Genomic DNA, 27562 nt, shown 5'->3' on the forward strand with positions numbered 1-27562 from the left:
GCGTGCCGACATCAAATCACAGTTAGTAGGCCAATCCAATAATTAGGTGACATAAAACTCACAAGCTCTTCTCAGCTCCTTCTCATCAGCGTCTACAAATATGAGCCGGTAGATCTCACGCCATCGCTCCTCTTCCGACTTCCCCGCTGCACCTTGCTTGGACCGCATCACTTTGAATGTCGCATGGCTTAAAGTCGAGAGCTCTGGGCTTGGCTTCTTCACAAGCTGACATGGCTGGACGTTGCGTTGATGCATGGCTAGGTCTTGTCTTCCTTTTGCGTTTCCCTGAAATGTAGCCCCGCATCGTTCACATGTGTAGTATAGGTGCACACGTTCTAGATGTTGTTTGAGTCTGTGGACGCTGAGGAAGCCTGGCGAGACGCAAGAGTCATGTTTACAGCGTTGTGGGTCGCGTACGTAGAAAGGGCATGCGAGACCGGGGTTGATGGTATCGCAACGACGGCGTCGGGGCTTTTTGCGGGGCGGTGGGTTCGTATCGTTGGTAATGGTGTCTGATTTGGGCGGTATCTGGTGGTCGGCTTCGTTTGCACGTTTGCGTGATGCTTTGTCTACGCTAGATGTCTTACTTTGAGAGCCGTAGCCGCTGTCGAGGGCTCGTTGTGTCACGGTGGTGAGTGTGGAGGACGTTGAACTGGTCTTCGTTAGGGCCGAGGTTGTCGACGATGACGCGCGGCATGAACTGGTCGTTTTAATTCCGGCATCGTTGCGGGAACGTGCGATGAAAGGCTCGTCAATGACATATGTTGCCGGCAAGTTGATGTGACCTCCATGAGCCAGGTCCGCTCTACTAACCCCGAGGCCAGGCAGTCTCTCATCATCGATCGACATCAGCGTTCTCGTGTCATCGTGACTGTCAAACACCTCCACAGCTTCCAGCTCCTGGCAGCCATCATAGAATGACGCAAATGACGATAAGTTCTGCTGAACCGCAGAGACCAAATCATCAGCTGTACGTAGTTCTAGAGAACTTCCCGTCTTTGGCACATGTACACGTGTCATTTCTGAAGCCTCGTAGGTCACGATATCATTCATTGCGCCGTCCGTTGCAACTTCCAGGACGGAAGGGTAGTGACAGGCGTAAATGTCAAGAAAGCTGGTAGCGTCGCACATGGAGCATGCAGCATATAGTGAAACACGGTTCTCAGCAAAGCCGCATTGACAACATGTCCACATGCGCAAGTGTTCGATGTACCCGTTCGCAAGCGAGTAGAGTACGCTTTCTACGCAGTGCGCGCATCGCCAGTGTGTACCTCCGGAACGGAAGAGGGTCGCGTTTGAGGGTCTGGTCTTCGAATAATCAGGGGCCGGAGGGGCTATCGCGTCGGTAGAGCTGCGCGGGAAGTCAAATGTATCAAATAAGGTTTCCATGATGACGATATGTTGGAGTCGCGGATATCTTAGGCCCTAAAGTCGACGAGAAGGCTACAATTGTATTGATCAGGCGAGCATTACTTCCAGAAATGTGCCGAGACGTCCAAGCACCTACCTTGAACGCGCAAATTTGCGCAAACTGTCAGCCATGGGGCTTTGCCCGCAAAATGCTTGGCCATTGACACGTTCAGCTTCCCGCATGATGCATATAAGCAGAGACGTGTACCAATCAGGAATGGTGTTTAGAACTTGCAACGGCCACACGCAGTAGTTTATATGGTGTTCGCGGATGCCAGCTGGACGATCGTTGTAGGTTTTCCTGTTCTCGGTGGAATGCGAGGGCGATCCTAACCCTTGGAGGGCGTGGAGAGCTCGGAAGCTGTGGTGGGCGGCGCATGTTGAAGGACATTGACTGGGATCAGAACGATGTTGAAAGCTCACAAGATAGCGGATCTGCAGTCGCTGAATGTTGTTGCACGGTATCGGACGCGGGAGAAAGTCTGGAATTGATGTGGACTTCTGGTGAGGCTCCTTTACAATGCGAGTGGAATTCCCGTAGCAAGCGGGGGTGTCGGTCGCAGTCGTCTCATTTCGTAAGTATACCGAGAGCGGGTGCGTTCAGGACGAACTCGTGTTGCTCGCCTCAAGGCACCGCCGTCATCGCCGCTGTGCCTGGCCGGCAGAACGTCGGTGCAGGGTCCATGGTCACCCACCTTCACGGGGCCAAAGCGCAGCTTGCAGCGCTAGCACGCGATCATGTGACCGTTAGCGCGCCAAGCCCACAGCGCCCATATCAACCTCGCGCAGCCCGTCCCCTTCTTCCCTCCTTAGCTCTCTTTGCCTTTTGGCTTAGGTACGTCCCCATTCTACGAACACCTTCGAGACACCTGCTGACTTACCCCTTCAGATCAAGTGTAGTATCTGTTCTTTTCAGTTTAATCTCTGAAACGTATGTCTTCTCTCACACATTACCCTTTTCGGCATCGCGCTAACATCTCTCAGGTCACTACGGTGACTTCAAGATTATTCTTATTTTTGTACTCAGGTCTTGGGTCCCTGGGCTTGCTCATACTCCGGACCACAGTGTCGCCAGTATCGCACTATCTCTGGCTGACGCGACCACTTTTTCATTGAGACTTCTGGCTTGCCAGTCGCTTGAGGAAGAAGCTTGCTTTTTACCTTTTCCTATCACTACTCAGTTCGTCATGATGGTGATGCAGCGCGCACTCGACTTGCCCCAGGAGAGAGCATGGTTATTTGTGATGCTGTACTGACCGCTCTGAGATCTCTGCCAACATGCACAAAAGCTCTTCCAGGCTTTACTGACAGGAGGCTGAGCTAAGGCCATATACTGGGACCTCCTCGTGTTGCCGGCTTGTAGATGCTCGTCCGTGAATGCCGATTTCCCGCCGCCATGCATGGATGCGTTGCCAGCAGGCAGCGGAGCAAAGCTGCACCATCTGCTCAAGCCGAACTGTGGCTATGCGCAATAGCTCGGCGAATAGTATCATCGCGAAAGTTTCTACTACTAGGTAAACTTGTTCCACGACTAGAGTAAGTGTCGGTGTCTTGTATTTCACGATGCGGCGAACCTACATGGAGAACATTGCATTATCTGTCTAGGAATCGTGCTGGTAAGTAAACAGGGAGCGAGGGCATCTACATAAGTGAAGGACAAAAGTAGAGTCTCTTACCGTCGCACTCATACCACCAATGATCGTATTTATCTACATCGTCTGCTTTCTTGAACCGTATAGCTGATACCCGATCCTGTAAGCTTTGTTCATATCGATGGTGAAGTACAAGCTCAAAGCTGGCTATCAGTGATAATTCGATACCCATCTGGGAACCCAACGTGCGAAGATGGCCTGCCATGTGATTCGGATGCATTGGACCCCCCAAGTCCCACATGTTGCTGAACACGTCTGTATATACTTCAAGAACACTCTTCTGATAGTCCACTGTGAGCTTGTCTTCTTCCCTTACAACGCCCATCATACCATACACCTTGTCTCGAAGATCCTCACACGCGTTTGCGGAGAAGCCATTGATACATGTTGTCCACGCCAACGCACTTCTATCCCCTTCATGTATCGGGTTGTTTAGGAGGTACGAGGACGCGGTGGGAATGATAGAACCCGGGACTGCCGACAGGTATGCATCATATAGTCTTCTCCATGTAACGCAGCGATTCCCGTTGAGATGGATTTTGACGGTCTTTGCAAGCAATACTTCTTGCACTATCCACAGTCGCGTGAAGTAACTGTTATTTAACAAAGCCACGGCCGACGCACTATCGAGGTTTTGGTCGGTGAACCGATCAACATTCCCTGGAGCTGCTAGAGGTATGTCGCCTATCCAAACAATGACAGAAGCACTGTTGCTGTAGAGGCGCGACATCATTCCGACCTGGTGGTTTCGTTCCGTGGTATCCCCCTGCGCAATACAGATTTGATCGATCCACAGCCATGTATCTACATCTTCTCGCAGCTCAAGTAGGCACGAATTAAGGATGTCCCGGATTTTGAGTGCTTTGTTTCCAACGAGAAGGTTATGCAAAGGCGACGGAGGGCCCCATCGGTAGGATAGCGCAATGTATCGTGGAGCATTGTTGAGTGGAAAGATCTGGATTTTGCAGCGCAAAGGCCCTTCCCTCTCTTTGCGAAGCTTGATCAATCGTATCTCGTCCCAGGAATGATTGAGTGGCAGGTGCTCGTATATCGCGGGCTCCGTTGGCGACTCTCCGACGATATGGTCCGCGTCCAGTTCACTCTGGTTTGTTGGTTCTCGTTCGCACATCGCGCATGATATCTGGCCGTTGCAGTTTCGCGCAATTCTTAATCTCGCTCGATGACTGTCGTCTAGAGATAAGGATACATTCTAGGCAGACGAGGTTGTGTTGTCGCCCAAGGCTGCTGAGACGATGCGGGGTACTACCTATGCAGCAATCACGCGCCGTCGCGCTTTTAGCCGTGTAAGCTGACTGCATGACCATGTCGAAAGTGCATGAACGCGGATCTGGTGGGAGAAGAAAGAGTGAAAAAGAACCGTTGTTTTACATAATTCTACAAGATAGGTGAGGTGGTGCCGACATGATGGTGTTGAGATCCATCTTCTGCCGCCGGAATTTAGCGTCGAGCACAAACCCCGATCTCGCACCACCTGAGCCACCGAAACACGAACAACAACACAAACACAAAGTGAGCGACAGAACTACCATACAAAAGACCCAAGAATGCCTCCCAATCTCGCGTGTGCGGAACAATCTAGAAACACCGAACAACATCATGTAATGCGCAACTACCAAGGGCAGACAAACACAGGCTGTCGCGTGTAATCGCCGCACTGGTACTCACCCTTCTCCGCATTGACATCGTTGGGATCCTTGTCGGCCGGATCGTTCACGCAGCCAATGACCCTCTCGCCACACCAGAGGGCACCCGGATCGTCGCCGTCATTGCGGTACTCGCATACCTCTCCATCAATTTCGAGATCGAGCTCTTTGGTGCCGCCAGGGTACGTTGTGCCAGACTCATCCCACGGTACAGTCTCAAAGGGCCGGAGGAAGTCTTCGCGGCACTCGACACCCTGCTCATAGTCGGCTTCGAGGAAGAGCCAGTCCATCGTGGGGGCGCCTGGGACATAGGCACCGAGGACTGCGAGCTGCTTGGTCGGGCCAGTCGGCTCTGGCTCTTGCTCCGGCTCCGGCTCGAAATCATCGCAGACGCCACGCCTGGCCTTCTTTGTAGGTGATTCTCGAAACTTATTGTGGAGGTCTTGGATGGCCTGGTCTACATCGCCCATGAATTTCTCCATTCCTTCAGTCTGGAGGGTATTGAGATCGCGGAATTCGAAGAGAGGCACAGAGCGCTCAGAATTGAACATCTTTTCTTGGGTTTTGCCTAGTCTTCCAATGGACCCGTCGATTTCCTTGTCGAACTCGGTGAGCTTATCGTTTTCATCCGATTCTGGGTCTAGACCATGGATCCAGTCACGGATGTTGCATTTGGTATCGCCTTGAGCAAAAGTGTAGTCGCCAAATTTGTTGTCGGTAGGCTCGGGACTTTCGGGGGTACCTCCACATACGTCTGTATCAATTCTACGTTTGGTTAGACTGGTCAAACCATCTATAGGTCAAGCCATAACTTACTCGGTTCCGCCACTCTGGTAGCACGCAAGGATGTTGAACAAATCCCAAAGTTTGTCCCCCTTTGATGCCAACTTGGAGCTGACATGCGACAGCATCACGTTAAAATTCGTTCGAGGCGTGAACGATGTGAAGATCTTGGGACTTGAACCCGGTTGGAGAGGATCCTTTGCGTTTTTGGCGTACGATAAGACCAGGGTGCAAAAGGCCAGCACGTCATCCGTGGCCGCTTCCGGACCGATGCCGCCTGGGCTGGACTGGAAGTGATTCTTCGTTACGAAATCAAGCTTCTTGTTTTGGAAACGATCGAGCCCATTGAGGATATTTGGATCGCTCTCATCGAATTGTTCCTTCATCAGGCTGTACAGTGCCTCTAATGGCATCGGCGTGGTGATTTGGGGCTGGTAAGATATCTTCTCTGGTTTCCTATCTTGGCGGGTGATGATCGTCCACTTGTTGCATTTGTTTTCGGCTACGTTGACCTTTCGTGAATCTGCGTCAAGTTTTCCGTTCCATGGGTACCAGTCAATCTGAAGGGGTTAGCAAGATTCATCACGGGTCTGCTGGGTGGCACCTACGAGATCCTGGGCCATAGCTGCCGCGACCTTCGCGCCGTTGGTCGCATCATCTGTGCTGCCTACTTTGACCTTGACGCCATCAATGATGTACTCAGCCTGGAGTGCTCCAGGTTCGTTGACAGAGTCTGCAGTGAGCTCCCAGTTCGTGCCTGTTCGTTCGGCAATGACCTTTCTCTTTGCGGCGTTTGTATCGTCTGCGCTACATCCCGACTTTGTAAGGCGGAAGTCCGGACTCTCAAACTCGGCACCAATCCCGGCCGTCCCGTCCGTATTGACTCTGTCGGGATCGTCGGCCATTTCATCTTGAATGTCTAGCTGGCATTCCTCTAGGCGCCGTTGCAGAGGCGTGCGGATCACAGCTGCAGACGCTGTAAGGACAACTGAAGAACATAGTAGAAATCGCATCGCAGAGGATCGCTTGGCGCGCATTGCGAAGAGTAGGGAAATTGATAGCGGATAAAGGAAGTAGAAGGATACGATGATAGAGGTGATGATGAAGCAGTGAGAAACTGGCTGTGATGACTTGTGTTGAAAAGAGAGCCAAAACATGTCCTCTTTATAGCCCTGATATGGAGATAAGTACCAATGCTGACGATCGCATTGAGCCCCCTCATGCTGAGATTGAATGCTGGAAATAGCATCTCCGAGAATGACTTCCTCATGGCTCGCATGGTGCGGGCAGACGGCCGCCCCATCTTGTTGCAATGGAGGCTTTTGCTTAGAAGAAGCTGGTGATCAAAATACGAATACGAAGGAGACATGACGAAGACAGTGGAAAGTTGTGTATTTCGGGGGCGAAGATGAAGCGATGGTGGAGAAGAGGAATCGGTTGAGGGAGAGACAAGGCCCCAGTCTGAATCACTGTAAGTCGCAAAGCAGGATTGTGAACGCCCCGTCTGAGTCAAAGGCGCTTTTTCTTGTCCATTAAGTTGGTTTGGTGAGGAGTAGGAGTCGGTTCAGAATAAACCTGAAGCATAGGGCGAGGCCGGCTTGGCGAGGTGGTAAGCCTGGGCAGGGCCGTCCAATGGCCTCCCTTCCTTAGTCGCTAAAGGCTTCAGCAGGGTCTGTCCCAGGGGCATGACGTCAGCCCGAGACAACGTCTGCTATACATATCGCGGACCCCAAATCTCTCGCCTGATACTGTGCGCCTAACTAGACTTACCCCAAGGCTATTGTTTTCATACTGCGTCCCTCGAGAGTACACCTTCAATGGTCAGTCAGGGCCAAAATCAGACCCCAAGCTGAGTCAAAATCGCATTCTCCTCGTAACTAGACGTTGCATATACCATTGTTTTCAGGGTTCCTCTTCTCACGAAGTCGTCTACAACGTCGCTATGGCTTTACTGGAATTAGCCGACGAACTCCTCGCGCTCATCGTCGACCATACGATTCCAGAGGGTTTCGAGAGCCTATGTCTGTCCTGCCGCAAGTTCCACACGCTTTGCAAGCCCTTGCTCAAGCACCACAACGAACTCCGCTCGCACTTTCGCAACTTCGATTATCTTCTCAAGGACAAATACCCTTCCCTCACCATCAGGACGCCGTTTGAACTCATAGCCCGAATCGCTGAAGAGCCAGTTGTTGCGCGCTACATCGAGCATGCAGATTTCAAGGCGGACCTTCGGCTACCTGTTGGCGGACGCCTCTGGATCATGGAAAGGGATGGCTATCGTCCTGAGACCGTTCGCGACTTGTTTGCCAGTTCCAAGTACTTGTCAGGCAACGAGTGGCAGGACTACTTCGAAAAGTATGAACGAGGTCTGGAAGACAACCTATATACCCAGGCTGCCTCCTCGTTTCTCCTAACACTGTTGCCCAACGTCAAGACCGTGGTTCTTCCCTTTCGCTGGACTCACGACAAAGAAACCGATAAGCTCTTTGAGGCCATCGTCCACCACGCGCGTCAACCCAACGCCACTTCGACCAATGCCAGTCTCGCATTGGTCACCACCCTGAAGACTGGGTTCTCATATGCAATGCGGCAAGGTCTTGTCCTGAACAAGATCACTCCGCTCCTAGCCCTTCCACGCATCCACACGTTCCACGGCCCCACCTCCATTTCCGACATTGAAGCTCGCGAGCCCTCTTCTCCATGTCAACCAATCCAGCCGCCTGTGGGCGGAACACTGGAAATAGCCTATCTGCGCGGCTGCAACCTCGATGGTCCCACTATGCAACACTTCCTGCGCTATACGCCGCGCCTGAAAACGCTCGTTTACTCTCACTCTGACAAGCAACTCAGTCGAGTTTGGGATATTTGCGACCTCGTTACAACTATCGGCAAGGAGGCTGGCAGCCATCTCGAAGAGCTGTCCATCACAAAGCGCGAATTTAGCGGCAAGATCGCGCTTGGAACAGCGACCATGCGCGACTTCCCGCGTCTGCACAAGCTTGAGATCCCTCTTGACCTTGCGACATGCGTCATTAGATCCGCCGCCCACCTCGGAACGGATCCTGCAGATCAGTCTCATGTCAATCTTCTGATGTGTGGCCTAGTCCCCGCTTCGGTCACTCGGTTGTTCCTAACATCAGAGGAGTGGAAAAGCCAGGACGATGACACCACCTCCACGGCCTTGTCAGAGACAATCGACGGGGTCCAAGTATTTGAGGGGAGACCGCAACAGCACAAGCAAACCCTCGAAACCATGTTTCACGGCTTTGCTGAGAAAAAGGACGAGCAGTTACCTTGCCTCAAAGAGATACGCATGTCTTGCCATTGGTCTGCCGACGAAGCTTTGAAAGCCCGATGCGAGAGCTTGCGCGCTGAGGTGGAACGTGTGGGCGTGGAAGCCCACATTCATGCTAATCGGTGGACGCAAGCGATGGATTATGCGGGGAGATCGCCGTAGATATCGTAATGCAAGTTTCTTCATCCATAGCTCTCCATGACTTTCGGTGCCTTGCCTGTATCCCTTTGCTGACTGGCCTGCGTTCCTGTCAGCATTTACGCCCTGCAGCTATGGAACGCCGCGCCGGAGTGGCAATGAGTTCAGCAACGCTCTGAACTGGAACGAAAGTGTATGAAAGATGTGGAATCAGGCAGAGAGTCTGAGGGGCCAAGGCATGTCAATCAGCCATCCTTCGTAAAAGTCGTTTCAAAGTAAAACGCGCGAGAGAAGAACAGTAAGACAGCGAGGCCTTCAGTATCGGACACCACCCGCGAAACGTCGTTTCTTGCGAATGGCTCCAAAGTTGCCTTGAACGATACTCGATGTGACTACAGTAACAGGCCTACTCCATGTCTCGATAGCCAAAGATGTAAGATGGTGGCACGGAAATACAATCTTCTCGAAGAGGAAAAGAATGTGTAATGCTGTGCCTCTCAGCTGACGTCCACGGGTAGGTTTTGTCGCGAAGGATTGTGGCGCTTACACCTAGATCCACGCGCGTACCTACAGGCCGTGATCTTCGCCCCGTCAGGTCATGCCCAGATGATCAGGGATGAAGAGACATTTAGTTTCAGCATCAGCATATACGAACATACCCGCCCGCGGGCGGCCTCTTCGCTCAGCCTTATCCGCCTCGCTACCTAGATTTGGTTGTTTTCGGGAATGCCCGCCAACGCCTGACGCAATTTGGGTTCAGGCAGATCTCATCTACCTCAGCGGTACCTAGCCGCCGACTCAAAAGCATGGTCTGAATACCTTCGACATTGAGTCCGCATGTAAAGAATCACATAGTCTGTAGATACGTCATGCCAGAGCCTGCTACCGCACCTTGGGACGTGAACATCAGCGAGGCTGACTTTGTGAAGCCCAAAGGCGGTTTTGAGCTTGAAGACCAGGACGATGAGTGGCGCATGCGGAATGCGGAGGAGAGCGGTGACGACTTCTTGTTCCAATACGGGCAGGCTGGAACGGGCATTGAACTGTATATTGCTCATGTGAAGTCAAAGAACGGTGACTGCAACACCGGAGCGCTTCCGGAGTACGGCTTCAACGATATCTGGGATCATGTCGCAGCCGCACTTCCTGTGGGTGAGCAAGGATAGCGAGACTCGGATGCGTACCTTGACAGATTGAGGAGGTAGCATGAGCTTTTCACCGCATTACCGGTTGTACGAGAGACGCCCTTAGATGTGACTAATATGGAAGATGGACCTGGCGTGCACGGCGTCTGCAGCGTGTAGCGGATCACATTGCCAGATTGGAGTTGGTTTAGACAAGCTCGAAAGTGGGTCAGGCTTTGGAGGGGCTCGCTTGGACGAGCTTTTGCGGGGATAGCAACGGGTTAGGGCCGGTTGACCATGGAGCTCTATCAGCGATATCACGGCATAGATAAACTGATTGGCATTGCTATAAGTTGCGATATCGCTCTTACTCATCGGCGATATCTTCGTCTTTTACTGTCTTACCTTTTCATTCGATATACGTCGTGTTTGTGGTGTGGCAGAGTTCACATCTACGCGTCGCGTCTCCCCGCATTAGCTCCCCGCAGTGTCAACACAGCTATACGCCGTCTTTCTCCCGACGACAATTATTGTGACGACGACCACGATGGCGTCTCTCGCTCGCACTGCTGGGCGTCTTCGAGCCCCAGCTTTTCGCACAAATGCTCGCGTAGCTTCCAGGGCACCAATTGCATCACAGAAAAGACATGCCTCTGCAGCAGCAGCCGCAGTTGCAGAGAGCGGCGAGCATTCCTTCTTCCCAGATGAGCCTCGCCAGCCTACTGTGAAGACTCAAATACCCGGCCCGGAGAGCAAGAAGGCTATCGAAAGACTAAGCAAGGTCTTTGACACCAGGAGCTTGAACATGATGGCCGATTACTCGCAAAGCTATGGCAACTAGTACGTCCTCCATACATCCAGGAAAGAATACCAATTGACATCTTGCAGCATCGCAGATCTCGACGGCAACGTCCTCCTAGACGTATACGCCCAAATCGCCTCCATCCCCGTAGGCTACAACAACCCATCCCTCCTCCTCGCCGCCACCTCCCCCGACATGGCCTCCGCCATCATCAACCGACCCGCACTAGGAAACTTCCCGCAGCACGACTGGGCCGACATCCTCGAAACAGGCATCCTATCCGTCGCGCCCAAAGGCCTCAACCAAGTCTTCACCGCGCAAGCCGGCTCCGACGCCAACGAGCTCGCCTACAAAGCCGCCTTCATGTGGAAGCGACAACAACAACGCGGCGGCATCGACGCCGACTTCTCCGCCGAAGACATATCCTCGTCCATGAACAACAAAGCGCCCGGCGCACCCGACATGTCGATCCTCTCCTTCAAGACCGGTTTCCACGGCCGCCTCTTCGGCAGTCTCTCAACCACGCGCTCCAAACCCATCCACAAGCTCGACATCCCCGCCTTCGACTGGCCCCAAGCCCCCTTCCCAGTTCTAAAATACCCCTTACATGAACACGAAGCCGAAAACGCAGCAGAAGAACAGCGCTGCCTCGACGAAACCGAATCCATCCTTTTGAACTACCACAACTCACCCGCAGCCGTGGTAATCGAGCCCATCCAATCCGAAGGCGGCGACAACCACGCGACGCCCTTTTTCTTCCGCGGCCTGCGCGCCCTCACAAAGAAACACAACGTCCTCCTCATCGTCGACGAAGTGCAAACGGGCGTCGGCGCGACCGGCAAGTTCTGGGCGCATGAACACTGGGGGTTGGATGCGCCGCCTGATATGGTTACTTTTAGCAAGAAAGCGCAGACGGCGGGGTATTACTTTGGTGATAATGCGCTTAGGCCGAATAAACCGTATCGTCAGTTTAATACTTGGATGGGTGATCCGGCGAGGGCTATACTCTTCCGGTCTATTATCCAGGAGATTGGGCGGATGGATCTTGTGAGGAATACGGCGATGACGGGTGATTATCTCTTTGCGGGCTTGCAGCGCTTGAGCGAGAGGTTCCCACAGGAGATTCAGAATCTGAGGGGTAAAGGACAGGGCACGTTTATTGCGTTTGATAGTGTGAGGAGGGATGAGGTGTTGAGGAAGGCGAAGGGTGAGGGTGTTAATATTGGGGGCTCGGGAGAGAGGGCAGTTAGGTTGAGGCCGATGTTGATTTTCCAGAAGCATCACGCGGATCTTTTGCTGGAGAGGTTGGAGAAGGTTTTCCATTCTTGAGACACTGTATAAGTCATGGACTTGTGGACCTGCGATGACGATGTGAAGGATGAGTAATGGCCTGGGATGGATAAAGCGGAGCTCAAAGGCGTTGAATAGTCGTATCTGGTCTTTTGATAGGAAGTAATGACGATGATGCTCAATATCTATCGAGTTCTTGTTAGTAAACACTGAACTTTAGTCTCGATATCGTGTAGCAGACTTCGGGCATCTCGGAGATCTAGAACCCATCGACCTTCATCAAGACATACCTTCCCAAAGCAGATTACCAACTTCTTCAATACCAACTGTCTCGGAATCTTCAGAGACGCGAGGACCGGAGGTAAGGAAACCGCGCTAGTTAACCCCGCCAAAAGTTTCGCGTCAAGATACCTCGGAGCTCCAACACTGCGACACGAAAAGTCAAGACGCGCACACGCTCTCACGCCCTCATTATGGCGCCGATGTCTACTCAAGCGGCCCCCACAGCCTCTGCGACCGCCGAACCAAACACCTCAACCTCCACAATCGCGCCCGCTCCCAACGACGCAGACACAGCCCTACCCTCCGCACCTCCCACCCCAAATACACCAAACGCTAAAAAACGCAAACGCAAAGACAAGCCTTCCGAAAAACAAAATCACATCCTCCACCAAACTACATTCCGAAAAACCAGCTGGAGTTACTTCCACCTCATCCTCCTCACACCAGGAACCGCTTCTTTACCTCCCACCACCACCACCCCATCCAACCCATCTCTTCCCACAAACCCCATTACCACAACCACACCCACACCCTCCCCCTCCCTCTCCCCCCTCCTAACCTCAACACTCCTCACCGCCCCCCTACGCGCCTATCTCGGTACCACCGGCACCGCGATCCCCATCGACATACTCAAGATACATGGACGGGAAGTGTGGGTGCGGATTCCGCGGCAGGACGCGCGTGGGTTCCGGGCGAGTTTGAGTGGGTGGGTGGGGAGTTGTGAGGGGGATGAGGTGCCGGGGGTTGAGGGGGTGGGTCAGGGGCAGGGGAGAGTGGGTGTGGCGTGGAGGGTTGTGGGGGAGGGGGGCGTGTTGGGGTGTTTGGGTGGGAGTGGTGGGAGTGGGGATGGAGGGGATTTGTTTGGGTGAGGGGTGTGTGAGGGGTGTATGAGGATGACGGTATATACGAGTTGAATGGGCGTGGTGATGCGTGGCGACGGGTATGTGGAAAGATGCGCGCATAGCTAGGGGAAAGAGGGCGAACAGCGCGGTCGAGAAGAGAGACACGTCAGATCGCCAATTCTCGACACCACCCCGAGACGCGCAGCCACTAGCCCTCGTACCAGTCAAGCGAGGGAAAACGACGTAGGAAGAATCAGGCCGCGATCGAAGTCGAGATGACGACCAGACCTACCCATCGAGATCAGTCCCGATGCCAAAGAGCCACAGACACTGCTATGCCAGATCATGGAGACAACACAAGGCAGAAACTGAGGAAGAGAACAAAGATTATTCAATCTACACAGTTCAGAAAGGTATCTCTAGCAAGACCAAGAAACGATGTTCAAAACACTGAACATCGTCCGTTCCCCTCTCATCGCCATACCGCTATACCGCAATCTACCCAAGACCGTGTATCCTTCATCCAAGCACCGCGCAACGATTCGGCCGATCGAGAGCGATAGATTTACTGCCAACCCGGCTGAGGGGTGTGGTGACTCGGCGGGCCTCCGTACCCAGCCTGATGGCCACCAGGTGGAGGGGGATACTGTTGGCCGCCTCCGTATTGGTTGGCGTGCGTGGGAGCACCGCCGTACTGGTTGTGCTGGTGGTTATCGTAGTTTGCGGCACCGCCGTAGGGACCGGTTGGTGCGCCGTATGCCGGACCTCCGTAGCCAGCTAGATGAATGTCAGTCCCTGCGAATGTTGATTCGAGAAGGTGTTTTGTTCATACCTTGTTGTCCGTAGCCGCCTGGTGGGCCGCCCGCTGGTGGTCCTTGACCGTAGCCTGGTGCTGGCCCACCATATCCTGACTGTCCACCGAATCCAGCTTGTGAGCCGTAGCTTTGGTGCTGGCCGTGTTGACCGTGCTGTTGCTGCTGGGGCGGAGAGTGTTGTCCGCCGTAGCCTCCGTGGGCTTGACCCTGGCCGTATTGTTGTCCAGGACCGGGAGATGAGTAACCGTGGCTTGGAGCACCGCCGCCGTATTGGCCGCCTTGAGCGCTGGGGTTGTAGGACGTTGGCGGCGCGGTACCGGTGTAGGTGCCGCCTGACGAGGCACCGGAGTAGCCGTAGTCGCCGTTGTTGGGCTTGTTGTGCTAGATGTTGTCAGCGCGTTTCTGAGTCGAGGCTCATGTCCATACCGATGATCCTCCACCGAGGACGCTTCCAAGCATGCCTCCAAGACCACCACCACCGCTCGATGCGTGGCCAGCGCTGCCGCCATGTTGACCTCCAGAACTTCCATGCTGCTTGCCACCGCCTAGCAGACCACTAGCCAGCTGTCCAACAAGCTGACCCGCACCACCACCACCAGAATGACCCCCAGAAGAACCACCATGTTGTTTCCCACCTCCGAGGAACGATCCAGCGAGTTGACCGACGAGGTTTCCCGAGCCACCGCCGCCATGTCCACTATTACTCTGCTTGTTGCCCATGAGCGCGTTCATCGCAAAGCCCTATCTCCATTGTCAGCCAGCGCCCGATTGATGCCCAAGTAGCATGTCGCATACACCCAATCCACCTGCCCTGTCGCCAGTCGGGCCGTCGCCCATGCCTCTTTGTCCGTCGCCTGCATCGGGGCCTGAGGTGCCGGGCACGTTGTATGGGTTCGTCTGTTGCGCGGGTGTGCTGTGGGACGAGGAGCCGCCGACGGGCGCTTCGCTCGTGGGCAGTTCCCATTGCGAGACGCCGGTGCTGATCTGGACATCTATCGCGGCGGAGTCAGTACGCTTTGCTTCGTTCGCGTGTCTAGGCGTGGTTCGAGAGATAAATCGCGCGATGATGCGGCCAAGGCTACGTACAGTAATACTTTCGGGATCTGTGGTGTGTATGTCAGTTTCGTGTCGCGGGGCATGCGGTGAGAAGGCGGGGCAGCCAGCGTGTCTTCTGTTATGCTTCAGAGATAGACGTACGAGTTATCCCACTGCGCTATCCAGCCCGCGGGCAGCTTGGGAAGCGTAGGGTCGGTAGGGCCCGAGTCTGGCGAGACAGGCGGGATGGGAGGTGTGGGCACCGCCATGTCGTTGGTGTGGAGAGCAGGGGATGGCGGGGTACAAAGGGGGGATGCGATAGGAAGGGAGGAGGAAGAATATAAGAGAGATTCAGTATAGGAAGAGAGGCGGCCGGAAATATCAACACATCGCAGCCAGCGGTTATATGACAGGAGTGCGAGCAGCAATGGGCGGGTGGTCCTTGTTAGCGGTCATGGTGGGGATTGGCCAGGATGCTGGGACGCTCTGCGAGGCTGTGCACTTGCGCAGTCACTCGAGTGACGCATGTCTCGCGCGCGAATGTGTTTCTTCAGCTGCCTTGCATCGCCAATATCACAAACAAGCTAATCACATTCACACGGCAAACCCGATGATCGCTTGGCATGGCTGGCTTCTACATGTGGCTGAGACAGCTGCCAAACGGTTCCTAGAGCCCGACCTTTGCGCCCGATGCAACCCAATACTAACACACGGATATCTCAATAACCAACCACATAAACGCCTCCCTAATGCATAGTTCCTGTCTTGATCCGAGCATGAACCCCAAAGCCCGACGCCTGTCATATCTGTACAAGACGTCATACCCGCACCTGAAACCCAAACACCCAAGATTGCTCCTTAATGAAAGTGGATCACCACGCATACCCGCCTCCATCGTCATTTTCGTTATCGTTGCCGTTCCACTCCTCATCCCCACTGGGCTCTGCGTCAAGGAAGTCGGCTTCGTTGAAGATTTCCTCGCGTGGTCGGAAGTTGTCGATGCGGAAAATGACGGTGTGGCATCGACCCTGCACAAAAGGTTCGTCTTCATCTGAAGCCGCCTCCTCTTCCGAAGCAGCGTCTTCGTTGGACTCCTCATCGTAGCTTAGAGCTGCTTTTGAGCGGGAACGAAGACGCTTCGAACCCCAGCCTTCATCCTGCTTCTGCACGCGTGACGGTACCAGAGGAACGTCACTTTCGCTACCATCGGCGTCGTCTGCCATGACGGGGTCAGCCTTCTCTGCCATTTCTTCAGAGACGCCTTCAATGAAAGAGTCCACTTTGTCCCCGTCGTCGCCGCGAGCCTTCCATTCTCTAAAGGCTCTGAGAGACGCAAGACTGGGATCAGGTGATTCCCACTTTCTGGCAAAGACCTTTCTAAACTTGGCAGTCCACTTCTGTCTGAACTCGGCTCTCTGCCGCCAGTCGGTGTCCACCATTGCGATGATAGTGATCTCCTGAAGCCGGGGCAATTCTTCAGCAGAGTTTATGAGCGAACTGAAGAAGTTGTCCGCAGACTTGGAATTCCAGTTCCGCAAGTATTGACAGTCGAGGGTGCGGAGTGATGTTGGCCAGGTAGGCATTTCGTTCTCGCCAAGAAGCGTCTCGTAGAGAGGCTCGTTATCCGAGGACATGACAAGAGAGCTGTAGTAGGTGGCATCCATTCTGAGGACCTCGAGCTTAGGGCAAGAACGCTTCAAGTCGACTAGGAATGACATGTCTAGAGCCTGGTTATGGTTGAGGGTTAGCTCCTCGAGGTGAGAGCCATGTGTGGCCAGAAAAGCCTGGAATGCATCAGAGAGTAGCTCGCCGCAGTTGATTATGCTGAGACTGGTGAGATCAGTGGGCAACAATGGAAGCAGACGCCCGCTGACAACACCACAAGTCTCAAAGGATAAGCTTCTGAGATTAGGCAGCACAGCCAGCGCAGATGCCAGCAGTTCTTCTACTGTAGGTCGACCGTCATCCTCTTCCGGGTCCTCGCGAACAACTTCGGGGTGGAACTTGACGAGGGACACATCGCGGAGACTCTGGAATGCGGTTCCTTCGTGGATGGTCTTGATCCATAGAGGTCCTTGACCACAGAACGTGCTGTTCCATCGCCAACTTCTCAAGCGGAGGCTAGTCTGGCGAAGTGCATCAAAGAGCTCGGCAGGATATACCCAGCGCCGAAGTCGCCTAAGCCGCGGGCGAAAGGGTGGCCGGTCCATAGGATCAAAGATGTCAATTTCCCGCAGTGTCGTCAGTGACCGGACCAGGGCCGCAAGGTCGGCAGCGCTGTTTGCGTGATCCGTCAAAGCAGTCATCTGTGTAGCATCCAGCTCCAATCTTTTGACCATGACCCGATAGTCATCGTGGGCCCCTGGTGGAGGAGTGATCAGATGGTGAACGAGGTCTTTGCGCGTCTGTCTGATGGCGAATATGGGCGGGTTACGGTACAGAGCCGTCAGAGCCGGTTTTGTGAACGTTGAGCACGTCCTGGCCATCTGCACAAGCCACGGTATCGATGCGGTAGGCTTCATGTTCTCGTCGTGGAGCGGGTGGGAGGCGTACACGAATATCTGGAGGAGTACGTGATATGGCAGGGAAGCCCAGGCCTGGATATTAGTGTTAACATAAATCGATGCATCAGATACAAAAGACATACCGGCTTGTGTCCATCAGAGGGGATAGTCGTCTTGCGCTCGACTTGAGCCTGCTTGTTTGGCTTCAGCGGCGCGCCTATGACGGCTTTCCGTCGCGATCTACTCCTCTTGGTGGCTCCTGTCTTCTCTGATCGTGGTGATGGCGCTGTGACCGGGCGCGACCTTGTCCTTACTGTCATGACGCGCTCATGCTCCAGCTCGAAGTCGGCATCAGGGTCCTCTTCGTCTTCTTCGTCTGAGCTGACATCTTTGTATGATATCCGTGGGGCTCCTCGAATTCGTGAGCTGCGTGAGCCGCGTTGCTGCCTGATAGGGGCAGGTTCTGGCGGAGAGTGATCGCTTTCGCTGGCGGCTTCATCGTCGGCTGGAGGGCGGCGAGTTGATCGTCGAGTAGGGACAGTGCGCTTCCTGGTCGTCTGCTCATAGCCGGAGCTTTCGGAGAGATCTTCGTCGCTACTCGGCTCTTTATAGGAGACTGCGCCGCGTTTGCGCTTCAGTGTGACGGCCATGTCGCACAAGGTAGGGTCCAGTGACTATGGGGGGGCCAGCTCGCAGACTGATTGGCCGTGAGTCCTGTCTATAAGGGGCTCCTAAGCCCTCGGACGCAGTCGCGGAGGTGCATGGAGCAGGCCAAAGTGTGAGTCAGAAGTGTGAGGACTGGGAGTGAGTGTTGCGATAGTGAAATGTCGATGCATGCGGCCTTCGGAGGTAAGAGGATCAATGAGATCATCCGGGATCCGCGAGCCGATGCGGCTTAGCCGTGTCGCCCGTGCACGTGACACATGCCACAACACACCTTTGCCTGCACACACCCGTCAGGAGTGTGGGGTGTCCGTCGTGTTCGCATTGCTGCACTGCAAGCCTCGCAGAAAGTTGCGATTCAGCATCTCGCCGGCTGAGCGCTGTCTGCTTGTGCGCTATCGCGTCGTCCCTGGTAGCCGTCGCGCGCCACAAACCTCTGCGAAACAACAAACACGAACCCATCAACACAAGACATTCAACTCTTTGTCGACCAATTCCAAAGCAAAAGGAGCAATTTGCGTAATTGTTGCGCGTCTGGTTATATCGTGGAACAGACGCACGCAGGCCAGGGGCGTCAGACCGCTAGAAACAACAACAACCCTGCTTTCTCGCGATCTTCACTTCCGCGCCCAATCTCCATCCGCAACGCCGCTCTGAACAGCCGCGCAGGACCGCAGCAAACTCCATCCTCTCTCACCTGGTCCCACCAAATGTGCGCTCTCACCACACATTCTCGGTTGCTGTAGGATGCAACTGAGCAACCACTCAATTCTGTAAGAACCATAGTTTCTCAACAAATGAGACATCCTCTAACATGCATGTGCACCGGCAGAGCATGCTAGAAAGGCGAGACAGGTTTTTCGGCAACATCATCTTCTACGACTACCTGTACAAGACGAAGAGATTACCGTTCCTGGAGCGAAATCGAAAACAAGTGCAGCAGGGCCACTCGCATAGCCAAAGCGAGGATCAGTACTCACAGACAGGATCCCGCTTTCGCTCCCAGTGGCAACCTCCATCCTGGGATCTACTAGACGATATGATCTCAGCAGAAAAATCTGGGGGATCCTTCGTTCTTGAGGTGCACAGTATCCGGCCGCTGAACGCCCCAGAAGCTTCTCAAAATGGTCGATCGAATGATCCTGCGCGGAAAGTGCGGAATATCTTACGCTTGACGACCTCCATCAAAACGTCAATTGTTTCATCGTCGACCATGCCCACCTGCAAGAATCCCCCAGATCAGGAGGCAACACTGCGAGGATTCGATAGATCGGAAAAAGAAGCTTCAATCGAAGTGGAGCCCATTGTCATCGATCGCGAGAATTGGTACACTGATCCTACCAAAATCGATGATAACGATATTCACATGATTATGTTGAGCATCAATTTCGAAACCCACGACAATGTCAAGGACCTGTACGATTTCATGGGCGTCAGAATCTCGGATGCATCAGCTCGTCTTTCCACGTCGTATGGGAACATCTTCGATGTGCCACAGGGAAGGATAACTTTACCACTGAAAGCATCTGGGAAACAGCTTGGTATCGGGCTAGAAGTCAGTATGCATTGGATCCCGCTCAAAAGAGACTCTGTCTTGACAAGCTACAACCGTCACCTGAAAAACTCTATGCAGCCTCCCAGCTCATATCCTACGCCACCTCTCGATATGGAACCCCGTTACAAACTTACATTTGTGTACGGCAATGATACCCTTGAACGATCAGAGCTCATGTGTCCGCATTGCTCGAAGAGAAAAACCACTGACATCGACGATCTCAAGATGCACCTAATAAGTTGGCACGACTATTTCGATTACCAGGTCTTCCTTGAGCAGGTCGACGAGCACGGGGTGGAGCATTGGCGATTCGAGAGCGAAGTGGCGAATTACAGAACAGAACAGCGTCAACGTGCAAGCGACAACGCTGACGAACCTTACGATGTGCGCGTAATTGCACCACCCAAACCCTTCGACAGACGAAGATTCTTGGCAGGCGATAACGAGTTTGAAAGAGCTGCGAGACTTGGGAAAGCTACCAGAAACGCGCGATCGAAACTTGCCCCAAGTGGTCAGCAAGTCGCGCCTGCATCCAGGATACGCAAACCTCCAGATCAAGTGCAGTCTAGGCCAGAAAGGGAGAAGAAAAAGTTCATTGTACCGACACCTCCGAAAGGTATCACTTTCTTCCGATCACTCAGCAGAAGACCTCTTCAGCCTGGCGAAGAGATCAGTGAGAGCGATGACGAGCTGGATGAAGAATGGCTGTATCGCTGGAAGCACGCAGAAATCGACAAAGCAAACCTATCAGAATCTGCCAGACGGTTCATAAAACTCTTCGATGACTTTATGCACGAAGAGAGCTTGCAATCAGACATCCATGTTGGAGACGCCATCGTTCGGTTCGCACGAGAATGCGGTGTACGGATATGGCGGGACGGTGTCATGGGCGAATTCACACAAAAGCTCGATGAATTGTTAGAGGAAGATATTATCTCCAAGGACGTACACAGCAAAGCCTTGGAGATAGTCAGCGGCCAGGAGACAGACTACCAAGGAGCCAACGAGTTGTCTCAGCGATTGGAACAGCTCGATGTTCAAAACCAGGAGACCTCCGTTGGCTCTACTGGACGAAGGGCGCACGCGAGGTCTGCGCCGAAAAGAGACAGGAAAGGGAAGGGAAAGGCAAAAGCCCCAGCTCTTGACGACTCCTTTGACGACGTTCTTGCCGACGTTTTAGGCGATATTGACAGGTCGTACTCACGAGCACTCAATGGCTACATGACTCCTACCACCCCAGATCCTGATGGCGATGTGGACATGAGCGAAGCACCGCCACAGGAAGTTGAACAGCCACTGGAAACACCCCAAAATGAAGATGATGACCCACCCTACGGCTTATGTTACTGTAGCCAAGATGCATCGGCGACACCAGGATCGGGTATCATCACCTGCAATGACACCGTAAGTATCGCAAACCCTATATTTCCGTTGTCAACTAACATCTCAACAGGACTGCATACGACAAATCTTCCACTGGGCATGCGCCCAACAGGACACCCACTCAATAATACCAACCCACAAACCACGCGACTGGACCTGCTCCGACTGCAAAAGTGATTGCGATATGGCGATTTAGCTCCTCACCGTCGAAGAATCCGTGGCGCCGTAGCAAGGCATCCATCTCCTTGACTCTTATCTCGAGCATATATGGCGTTCTGGGTGGGGTGGTGAGCAATGAGCTTAGCATTGATATACGTTTTCTGCCTTGGCGGACTATCATCCGTTTTCCCTTATCCTTTCTTGATACCACAGCATTTTTGGGTGGGCTTTTACTTCGGCGTTTGATGTTGTGTGAGGTCTTTGCCTTGACGGCATGAGATGCATATTGCGAGCAAAGCGTGTGTGCTGATTTTCGAAGCCGAGATATCTAGCAATTCCATCATTCAAAAGTTCTGTCTCTTCTGATACGCATCGGAGTTGTGCGCCGCCTGTGCATACCTATCATACTCATCTCGTCTACGCACATAGAATATCGATCCTATGCACGTCATCCAGAAAGTGTGCCTCACAAAGTGCATCTACATTACCATCTTCCCATTCCCACCGTCTGCGGAAGCACACGCGAAAAATGCTGCAAACCCCTAACACATGCATCTATACAACCGCAACTATATTAACCCCAATTCCCCCCATCCCTTGCTCGCCTAATATCTCCCGTCTGGGGCATATACCACATCACCACCTTGTCGATATTACCCTCTACAAGAATGCCCACCGTCTAGTCCAGATCGCCAATACTACACCTTCGCCCAACTCCATCCATATCCATTGTCGTCGATATACGCAGCACACCCACTCCCCTTCCCCATCCAACCCGAGTCGCTCAATCGAGCAGAAGTATAAATTGTTCCAATGCAGGAACGCGCAGGACCGACATCATTGCTCACGCACGCGAGACGCAGGTACAAAGTGCCCTTCATATAACGAAATCTGCAAGGCGCGTCTGCATTTCGGATGCTGCAACCGAAAGTGAGGAATGAACCGAAGTGTGCAGGGCTAAGCGGAAGAGAGCGCGAAGACGGCGATCTGAATGGAAATCGAGAGAGGTGTGTGGTATAGGATGGTCCTGGCTATATGACGATCTGGGTAATATACGGGCGCGTCTATGGATATGGATCGCCTAGGTATGTATGGATTAGGGATGGGGGAATGTGTTTCAGATGTAAGCGAGGGATTGACGACGGATGCGGGCGCTTCGATGGAAGATGGAAGGTAAATGGGGTGCTGAGGATGGGAAGTGGATTGTAAAGGATAATAGCGTGCTTAGTATTTGTTTCGACGATATTGTGTTTCTACAAAGATGCTAAACTGTACATGTTGCGATGAACGCGCCTTCCCGATCCCGCGCGCTTCTAACAACCATCTCCCCATCTACCAACCAACCACTCACACCCCCCGCATCTCCCCAAACGACAACGAAGACGTCAAGAACGCCTGGCCCAAGCGTAAACCACCCTAACCCTACCTTGCCTTCCCCCGTCCCTTCCTTCCTTCCTTCGCCTGTTCCTTCCTCCCTCATACAGTACCTTCCCTTTCCAGAGCTTCCAAGGCACGACCTTGCATACATATACAAGCCACCCGCTCGCACTCTCGCTCTCGCTCCGGAAAAAAGCTCGACCCAGAGAATAACGTGTATTGGCAATATCGCTGTCAGATGTAATTCAAAACACTGGCGTCATTGAGTGCGGCAGGGCCAGCGCGAAACTGAATGAGAACACCTGGTTGCTGGGACGGTTGTCACAAAACGTTTGTTTATATTTACAGCGTTGGGATCTAGCACGGTAGGGTTAGTTAGACAGTCAGCCTCGTTCTATGCCGTTAGTGTTTATCGACACGGCAGAGCAAAGGGCGCCGTCGAATTTTTAGACAGAGACTCTCCCAGAGGCCAGGGAATCGGTAAACTGTGTTTTTTTGACGTGTCGCATTCGCGTTGTGTAGCCCGTTGGACTAAGGGGATGATTAATTCCTTAGACCGAGGCTGGTAGTAGTGGGAAAGATGAGAAACGGCACTGGTATGCTTTGCTAGGCGCGATGTGGGGTAAAGGCTCGGTGCGTAAGATCTGATACGTTGCGGCCGAGATACTGGAGTTAAGGTTCCGTCATCCTCCATCGCATCCCCTGGTCCGCGCTTGTGGACAGGGAGTGTAGTGGTTGTTGTGTCAACGAACAATCATTGCAAATACGCAAGAGTGACATTCCAGAAATTTGACGGGCGTTTTTAGCCGCAATGTTTACCACAGGCTAAGTTGGTTGGACAGGCAATGGCTTGTCTGCGTCTGCTGCTGCTGTTCTGCAGTTTCGGTGTTGGGACTTGGTCGATGCGTGCATGCGTTGGCGTCATGTCGACTCCCCTTTCGTGCTGCAGCAGTAGTCTGCAGAGACAAGTGCGTAGCCGCAAACGCAACGCTGCAACTCGAGTCATTTCCTCACAAGTCTCTCAACCAATACTCGTAGCTGTTTTCTGCCGAAACACTTCCGGTGAAGATGGAGTAGAACGTTTGAGACTGTGGATGGCGATTGATTGTTAGGTGTGGAGGTTGTTTGGGAGGGCGCTTACATGCAGATTGCCGAATAGTTTTGCGCGCGGAGTAGCAATGGTACCCCTGCGTCGCGACCTTGTGTATGAGGTACGAGAACGGGCGATAGTAGTACCGGAACTCGTAGGGTATTCATAGGTGAAACAAGACCCGTTGCTCGTGTCGCGCGCCGCGGCTGGCGTCGCCTTACGCTGCCCAGTTCGGGATCCCAACCACTTCCTATGATGCCTTCCTGGTCAGCCTGCAGGAACTCGAATGTCGTGAAATGCTAGTACTCGCTAGATGAATGGACACCAGGATACGTACATTGACACGCAGGAGCGGTGTGCGACATGGTACGAGGGATGCTCGCTCAAAGCGATGGGAAGAATGCGGACTGATTGGCCGTGGCCAAGTCTACTATTGATGCTGTTGCTAATAGGTGCTTTTTGTACAGAGGCCGTAATGCGGAACTGATCGGAAATCCATCTATCGTACACGTTGCGGAAAAAACAAGATGGCTGGCATAGGCGCCGTACTGCCGAAAGAGATACGAAAATACGAAACTCTTTAGTCGTGAAGATAGCGATACTAAGACATTAGGTAAAGGTTCGTCATATCTCAACTTTCGTAGTGTCGACATGCAGTCAATGAAGAAAGGAATGAATAAAGTGTGGCAAAGAAATCGAGCTTGACAAGAAATGATGGTGTGTCTGGGACAAATGCCCCAGAGCTGCAATAACAACATGATCATGATCAATGATGCGCGCGCTTGACGAGTGATCATCAATGGTGGTAGCAAGCGTAAACGGCAGAGCGTACCTCCATGTGTCATGGCCATAGGTCATCGTGAGTGCGTAAGTAAAGTCGTTGACGGAACGCTTTCAAAACAGGATTACCGCCGTATGTTGCTTTTGGACGTAAGAAACGCTGTCATATGCCGACCGTATCTTTAAACGAGTGAGGTGTCGTGGTTCGTGGTTGAGTCTCTTCGACCCCTTCCATGCGCACATCTCTGTCCCTGGATTCTGATGAAGTTGGCAAGGGCGCAGAGATGGGCGTGTATGTTGAATATGCTTGGCTGCGATTCGGGTCGCCAGACCCATATGCGAGGGGAGATTCCATTTCGCTGGTTGCGCGATGCTTCTCTAATTCCAATGGTGTTGGCCTTGTTCGTCTTCTTTTTCCTGATGAGGACTCTGACCCGTGTTCTACCCCAATTTGTTGCTGTGGTGTCATCGCGGGAGCCAATTGGGAAGGCGCTGATGGCGGAGGTGTTCGATCGTGCGGCCGAGCATCTGGTCCGAGTGGTGATGGTTCAGGTGGTGCCGTGATGGATTGTCTCCCCCTCCTAGGTGGTGGGTACACCTCGCCCCTCGCAGCAGCCTCTTGCGCTCTTTGTTGCGCCTCCGCTTTCGTAGGTCTTCCGCGTTTCTTTTTGTTCGCTGGTTCGCCAGATGGATTTATAGTAGATGTGTAGGCAGGGCCGGCAGGCATAAAATCTCCAGGGTAGGAATGAGGGGGTCGAGGTTGTAGTAGGCGGCCAATGGGCGTGGAGGCTTCTTGCTGATGGGGTCGTTTTCTCGAGAGGTCGGGCGCAGGATATACCATTGGGGCAGGTAGCTGAGGGCGTCGGTAATCTTGTCCAGGCGCGACGAAATTGGTTGCGAGACTGTCAAATGCCATCTGGCTGGAGCGAACCGATCGGCCTGCGTCGCGTTAGTATATTCTTCTTGCATGGAGAGTACGTATAATATCATAAGAATGAACGTATTTGCGAAAGCGCAGAGGACCAAACATACCAGGAGGTAAGGCCATGTCGTTCCATCGTGGCTGGATGTTGGCGTCGCGTATAAATTGAAAGAGAACGTGAGATGGTATGGGGGCCGCTTTTAGTACTTCAGCAAGTAAATATACCTGATGTGGTTGTATTAGTGACTTATTCATGGAGAATAGATGTGTTACAATGGGTGGGAGCGGTACGTACCTTTTCATGCTCTGCCCATGGTGGCTCGCGCGAGCTCGAGGGCTCCATGTCGTGATCCTCGATACGCTCAAAATACGCGAGGGCAGAGACCAAGAAGTAGCTACGGCAAAAGCTTGCTGTATGCAACCAGACTAATCGAGCATCGATCACAAGGCCGTAAAGTAAGTGGACCGGCGCGAAGAGCGACGCGCCCTCGCGCGCGGTTGTATAGCTGCGTCTACCAACAGAACAAACGAGAGTGCTGAAACGAAAGAGTAACGAGCGGTAGAAGAAGAGCACTAAAATCAAAGAAACCTGCGGCGGGCTCTGGTTGTCGATTTCATGCCAGCAGGCAAGAAGTGTGTGTCAAAAGGGACCACATGAGGCTGGGTCAAAATAATTAGGAGAGACAGCTTCCCGTGAGAGATTACTGGGGAGAGCCACCCGGTATGTTATACATTAGCGGCTTCTCTTCAAAGACGAATGGGACGCGACTAGTCCCCACACCCAGGACGCAGCTTCCAAGACTTCACGCACGGTATCTGTCTAAATCAGTACTTGTCGCAAATCGATAACGAGGACTACGTATGTAACCTAGATCTGGCGGCGCTTTACCCCATCTCGAAAGCCTTTGTGGATGTTCGAAAACGATTGCGCAAACCGATGAGCCAATCGCCTAGAGGGCAGGGCCAAGCCGTGTCTCACCAGCCCTGGATGGTTTAGCCTGAGACCAACGGCCCTTCCCTTGCAAACCAGTCCCCTGCCTTCCTTTTTCTCCATGTACGCTGCCGCCTTTTGTCTCGGGGGTTTGACAGTACCGTGTTGCTTCAGATGACCGCAAGCGTGCTCGCAAGGAGGCTGAACTGTCGCGACGCGCAGCAGCGCTGGTGTCCTGCACGCAATCTGGCACGAACGGTTCAGCGCGGATCGTCATGAGCGCGTCGCGCCAGATGGGGCAGCGGAAGACGGCCTCGTCATCCCTGTCAACGGTGCGATGTGTAGTCTGTTCCAGGACGGCTGCGTGAAAGATGTGTATCCAGAGGCACAAACTTCGCAGCGGCGTAGCTTGACTCTTTCCTTCTTTCTTATACCTGGCGAGCGACCACAGGGCGCGCATGCATAGACACGTAGCACTCGCCTGGTGGTCTTCCTCACCCTATGCTACGCGGAGCCAGTCGAGACAGTCGACGATCGGGAGCGGGCCGCGACTCGGCATAGCCCCCAATGGCATTCACGAGCGTCCGCTAGATGCAAGTGTCTGCTCTCATGGCGCAGATGTGCCGCTAATTCGCAGCGAGTGACACTCTGGGCCGTGTAGAGGCGGAGGTTAGCCGGTGTGGCCAGGTCAGCTGTCGTGCCGGCGTCATGGGTGCTGCTGTGTAGGAGTTGTAGCCGTTCGGTGAAAGTTTGCGCTAGTATACTTGTGGAGCCGCGCTGCTTCGTTCGCTTAAGTAAGCCACTTGGATGCCGTCGCCAGCGACATCGCGATGCACCATTCGCGATCCTAGCTCACCCTGCTAGCAAGGTTAGTCTTTCGGAAAGATTGTCCGCGCAATTTGGACAACCCCAGCGCAAGCATGCATATCGATGCGGAAGTCGAGACTCTCCGACGGCCAGCGACCTTGAGTCAGTAGCCAAGGTAGAACTCCGACGCATCCAGACGTCAGTAAATATCTCTGCGGAATCTGTACATACAATAATCGTCATCGCTCTCCCAGCGCGG

General features: G+C 53.3%; 7 protein-coding genes across 7 annotated transcripts; 3 read left to right on the forward strand and 4 right to left on the reverse strand.

Moving 5' to 3' along the window:
• Window positions 1–4692: 4692 nt before the first annotated feature.
• On the reverse strand, window positions 4693–6546 carry J4E84_002232 (uncharacterized protein; the record flags this gene model as incomplete). The annotated part of the gene is made up of 3 exons (XM_049384859.1): window positions 4693–5491; window positions 5543–6069; window positions 6118–6546. 3 exons carry the CDS (start codon window positions 6544–6546, stop codon window positions 4693–4695), a joined length of 1755 nt encoding a protein of 584 aa, XP_049246882.1.
• A 905-nt stretch (window positions 6547–7451) lies between these two features.
• J4E84_002233 (uncharacterized protein) lies at window positions 7452–8966 on the forward strand (the record flags this gene model as incomplete). Its single annotated transcript, XM_049384860.1, has 1 exon — window positions 7452–8966. One exon carries the CDS (start codon window positions 7452–7454, stop codon window positions 8964–8966), a length of 1515 nt encoding a protein of 504 aa, XP_049246883.1.
• An 845-nt stretch (window positions 8967–9811) lies between these two features.
• On the forward strand, window positions 9812–12197 carry J4E84_002234 (uncharacterized protein; the record flags this gene model as incomplete). Its single annotated transcript, XM_049384861.1, has 3 exons — window positions 9812–10094; window positions 10744–10906; window positions 10955–12197. The coding sequence occupies 3 exons, from the start codon at window positions 9812–9814 to the stop codon at window positions 12195–12197; spliced, it is 1689 nt and encodes a 562-aa protein (XP_049246884.1).
• A 1650-nt stretch (window positions 12198–13847) lies between these two features.
• On the reverse strand, window positions 13848–15401 carry J4E84_002235 (uncharacterized protein; the record flags this gene model as incomplete). Its single annotated transcript, XM_049384862.1, has 5 exons — window positions 13848–14059; window positions 14115–14478; window positions 14524–14838; window positions 14893–15130; window positions 15295–15401. The coding sequence occupies 5 exons, from the start codon at window positions 15399–15401 to the stop codon at window positions 13848–13850; spliced, it is 1236 nt and encodes a 411-aa protein (XP_049246885.1).
• A 603-nt stretch (window positions 15402–16004) lies between these two features.
• On the reverse strand, window positions 16005–18286 carry J4E84_002236 (uncharacterized protein; the record flags this gene model as incomplete). The annotated part of the gene is made up of 2 exons (XM_049384863.1): window positions 16005–17729; window positions 17780–18286. The coding sequence occupies 2 exons, from the start codon at window positions 18284–18286 to the stop codon at window positions 16005–16007; spliced, it is 2232 nt and encodes a 743-aa protein (XP_049246886.1).
• An 827-nt stretch (window positions 18287–19113) lies between these two features.
• J4E84_002237 (uncharacterized protein) lies at window positions 19114–21433 on the forward strand (the record flags this gene model as incomplete). The annotated part of the gene is made up of 2 exons (XM_049384864.1): window positions 19114–21258; window positions 21308–21433. 2 exons carry the CDS (start codon window positions 19114–19116, stop codon window positions 21431–21433), a joined length of 2271 nt encoding a protein of 756 aa, XP_049246887.1.
• A 3903-nt stretch (window positions 21434–25336) lies between these two features.
• J4E84_002238 (uncharacterized protein) lies at window positions 25337–25908 on the reverse strand (the record flags this gene model as incomplete). Its single annotated transcript, XM_049384865.1, has 2 exons — window positions 25337–25582; window positions 25861–25908. 2 exons carry the CDS (start codon window positions 25906–25908, stop codon window positions 25337–25339), a joined length of 294 nt encoding a protein of 97 aa, XP_049246888.1.
• Window positions 25909–27562: the final 1654 nt, after the last annotated feature.

Source organism: Alternaria hordeiaustralica (genome assembly GCF_023758085.1).
Source record: "Alternaria hordeiaustralica strain BMP 2776 chromosome Unknown scaffold_3, whole genome shotgun sequence".
Lineage (NCBI taxonomy): Eukaryota > Fungi > Ascomycota > Dothideomycetes > Pleosporales > Pleosporaceae > Alternaria > Alternaria hordeiaustralica.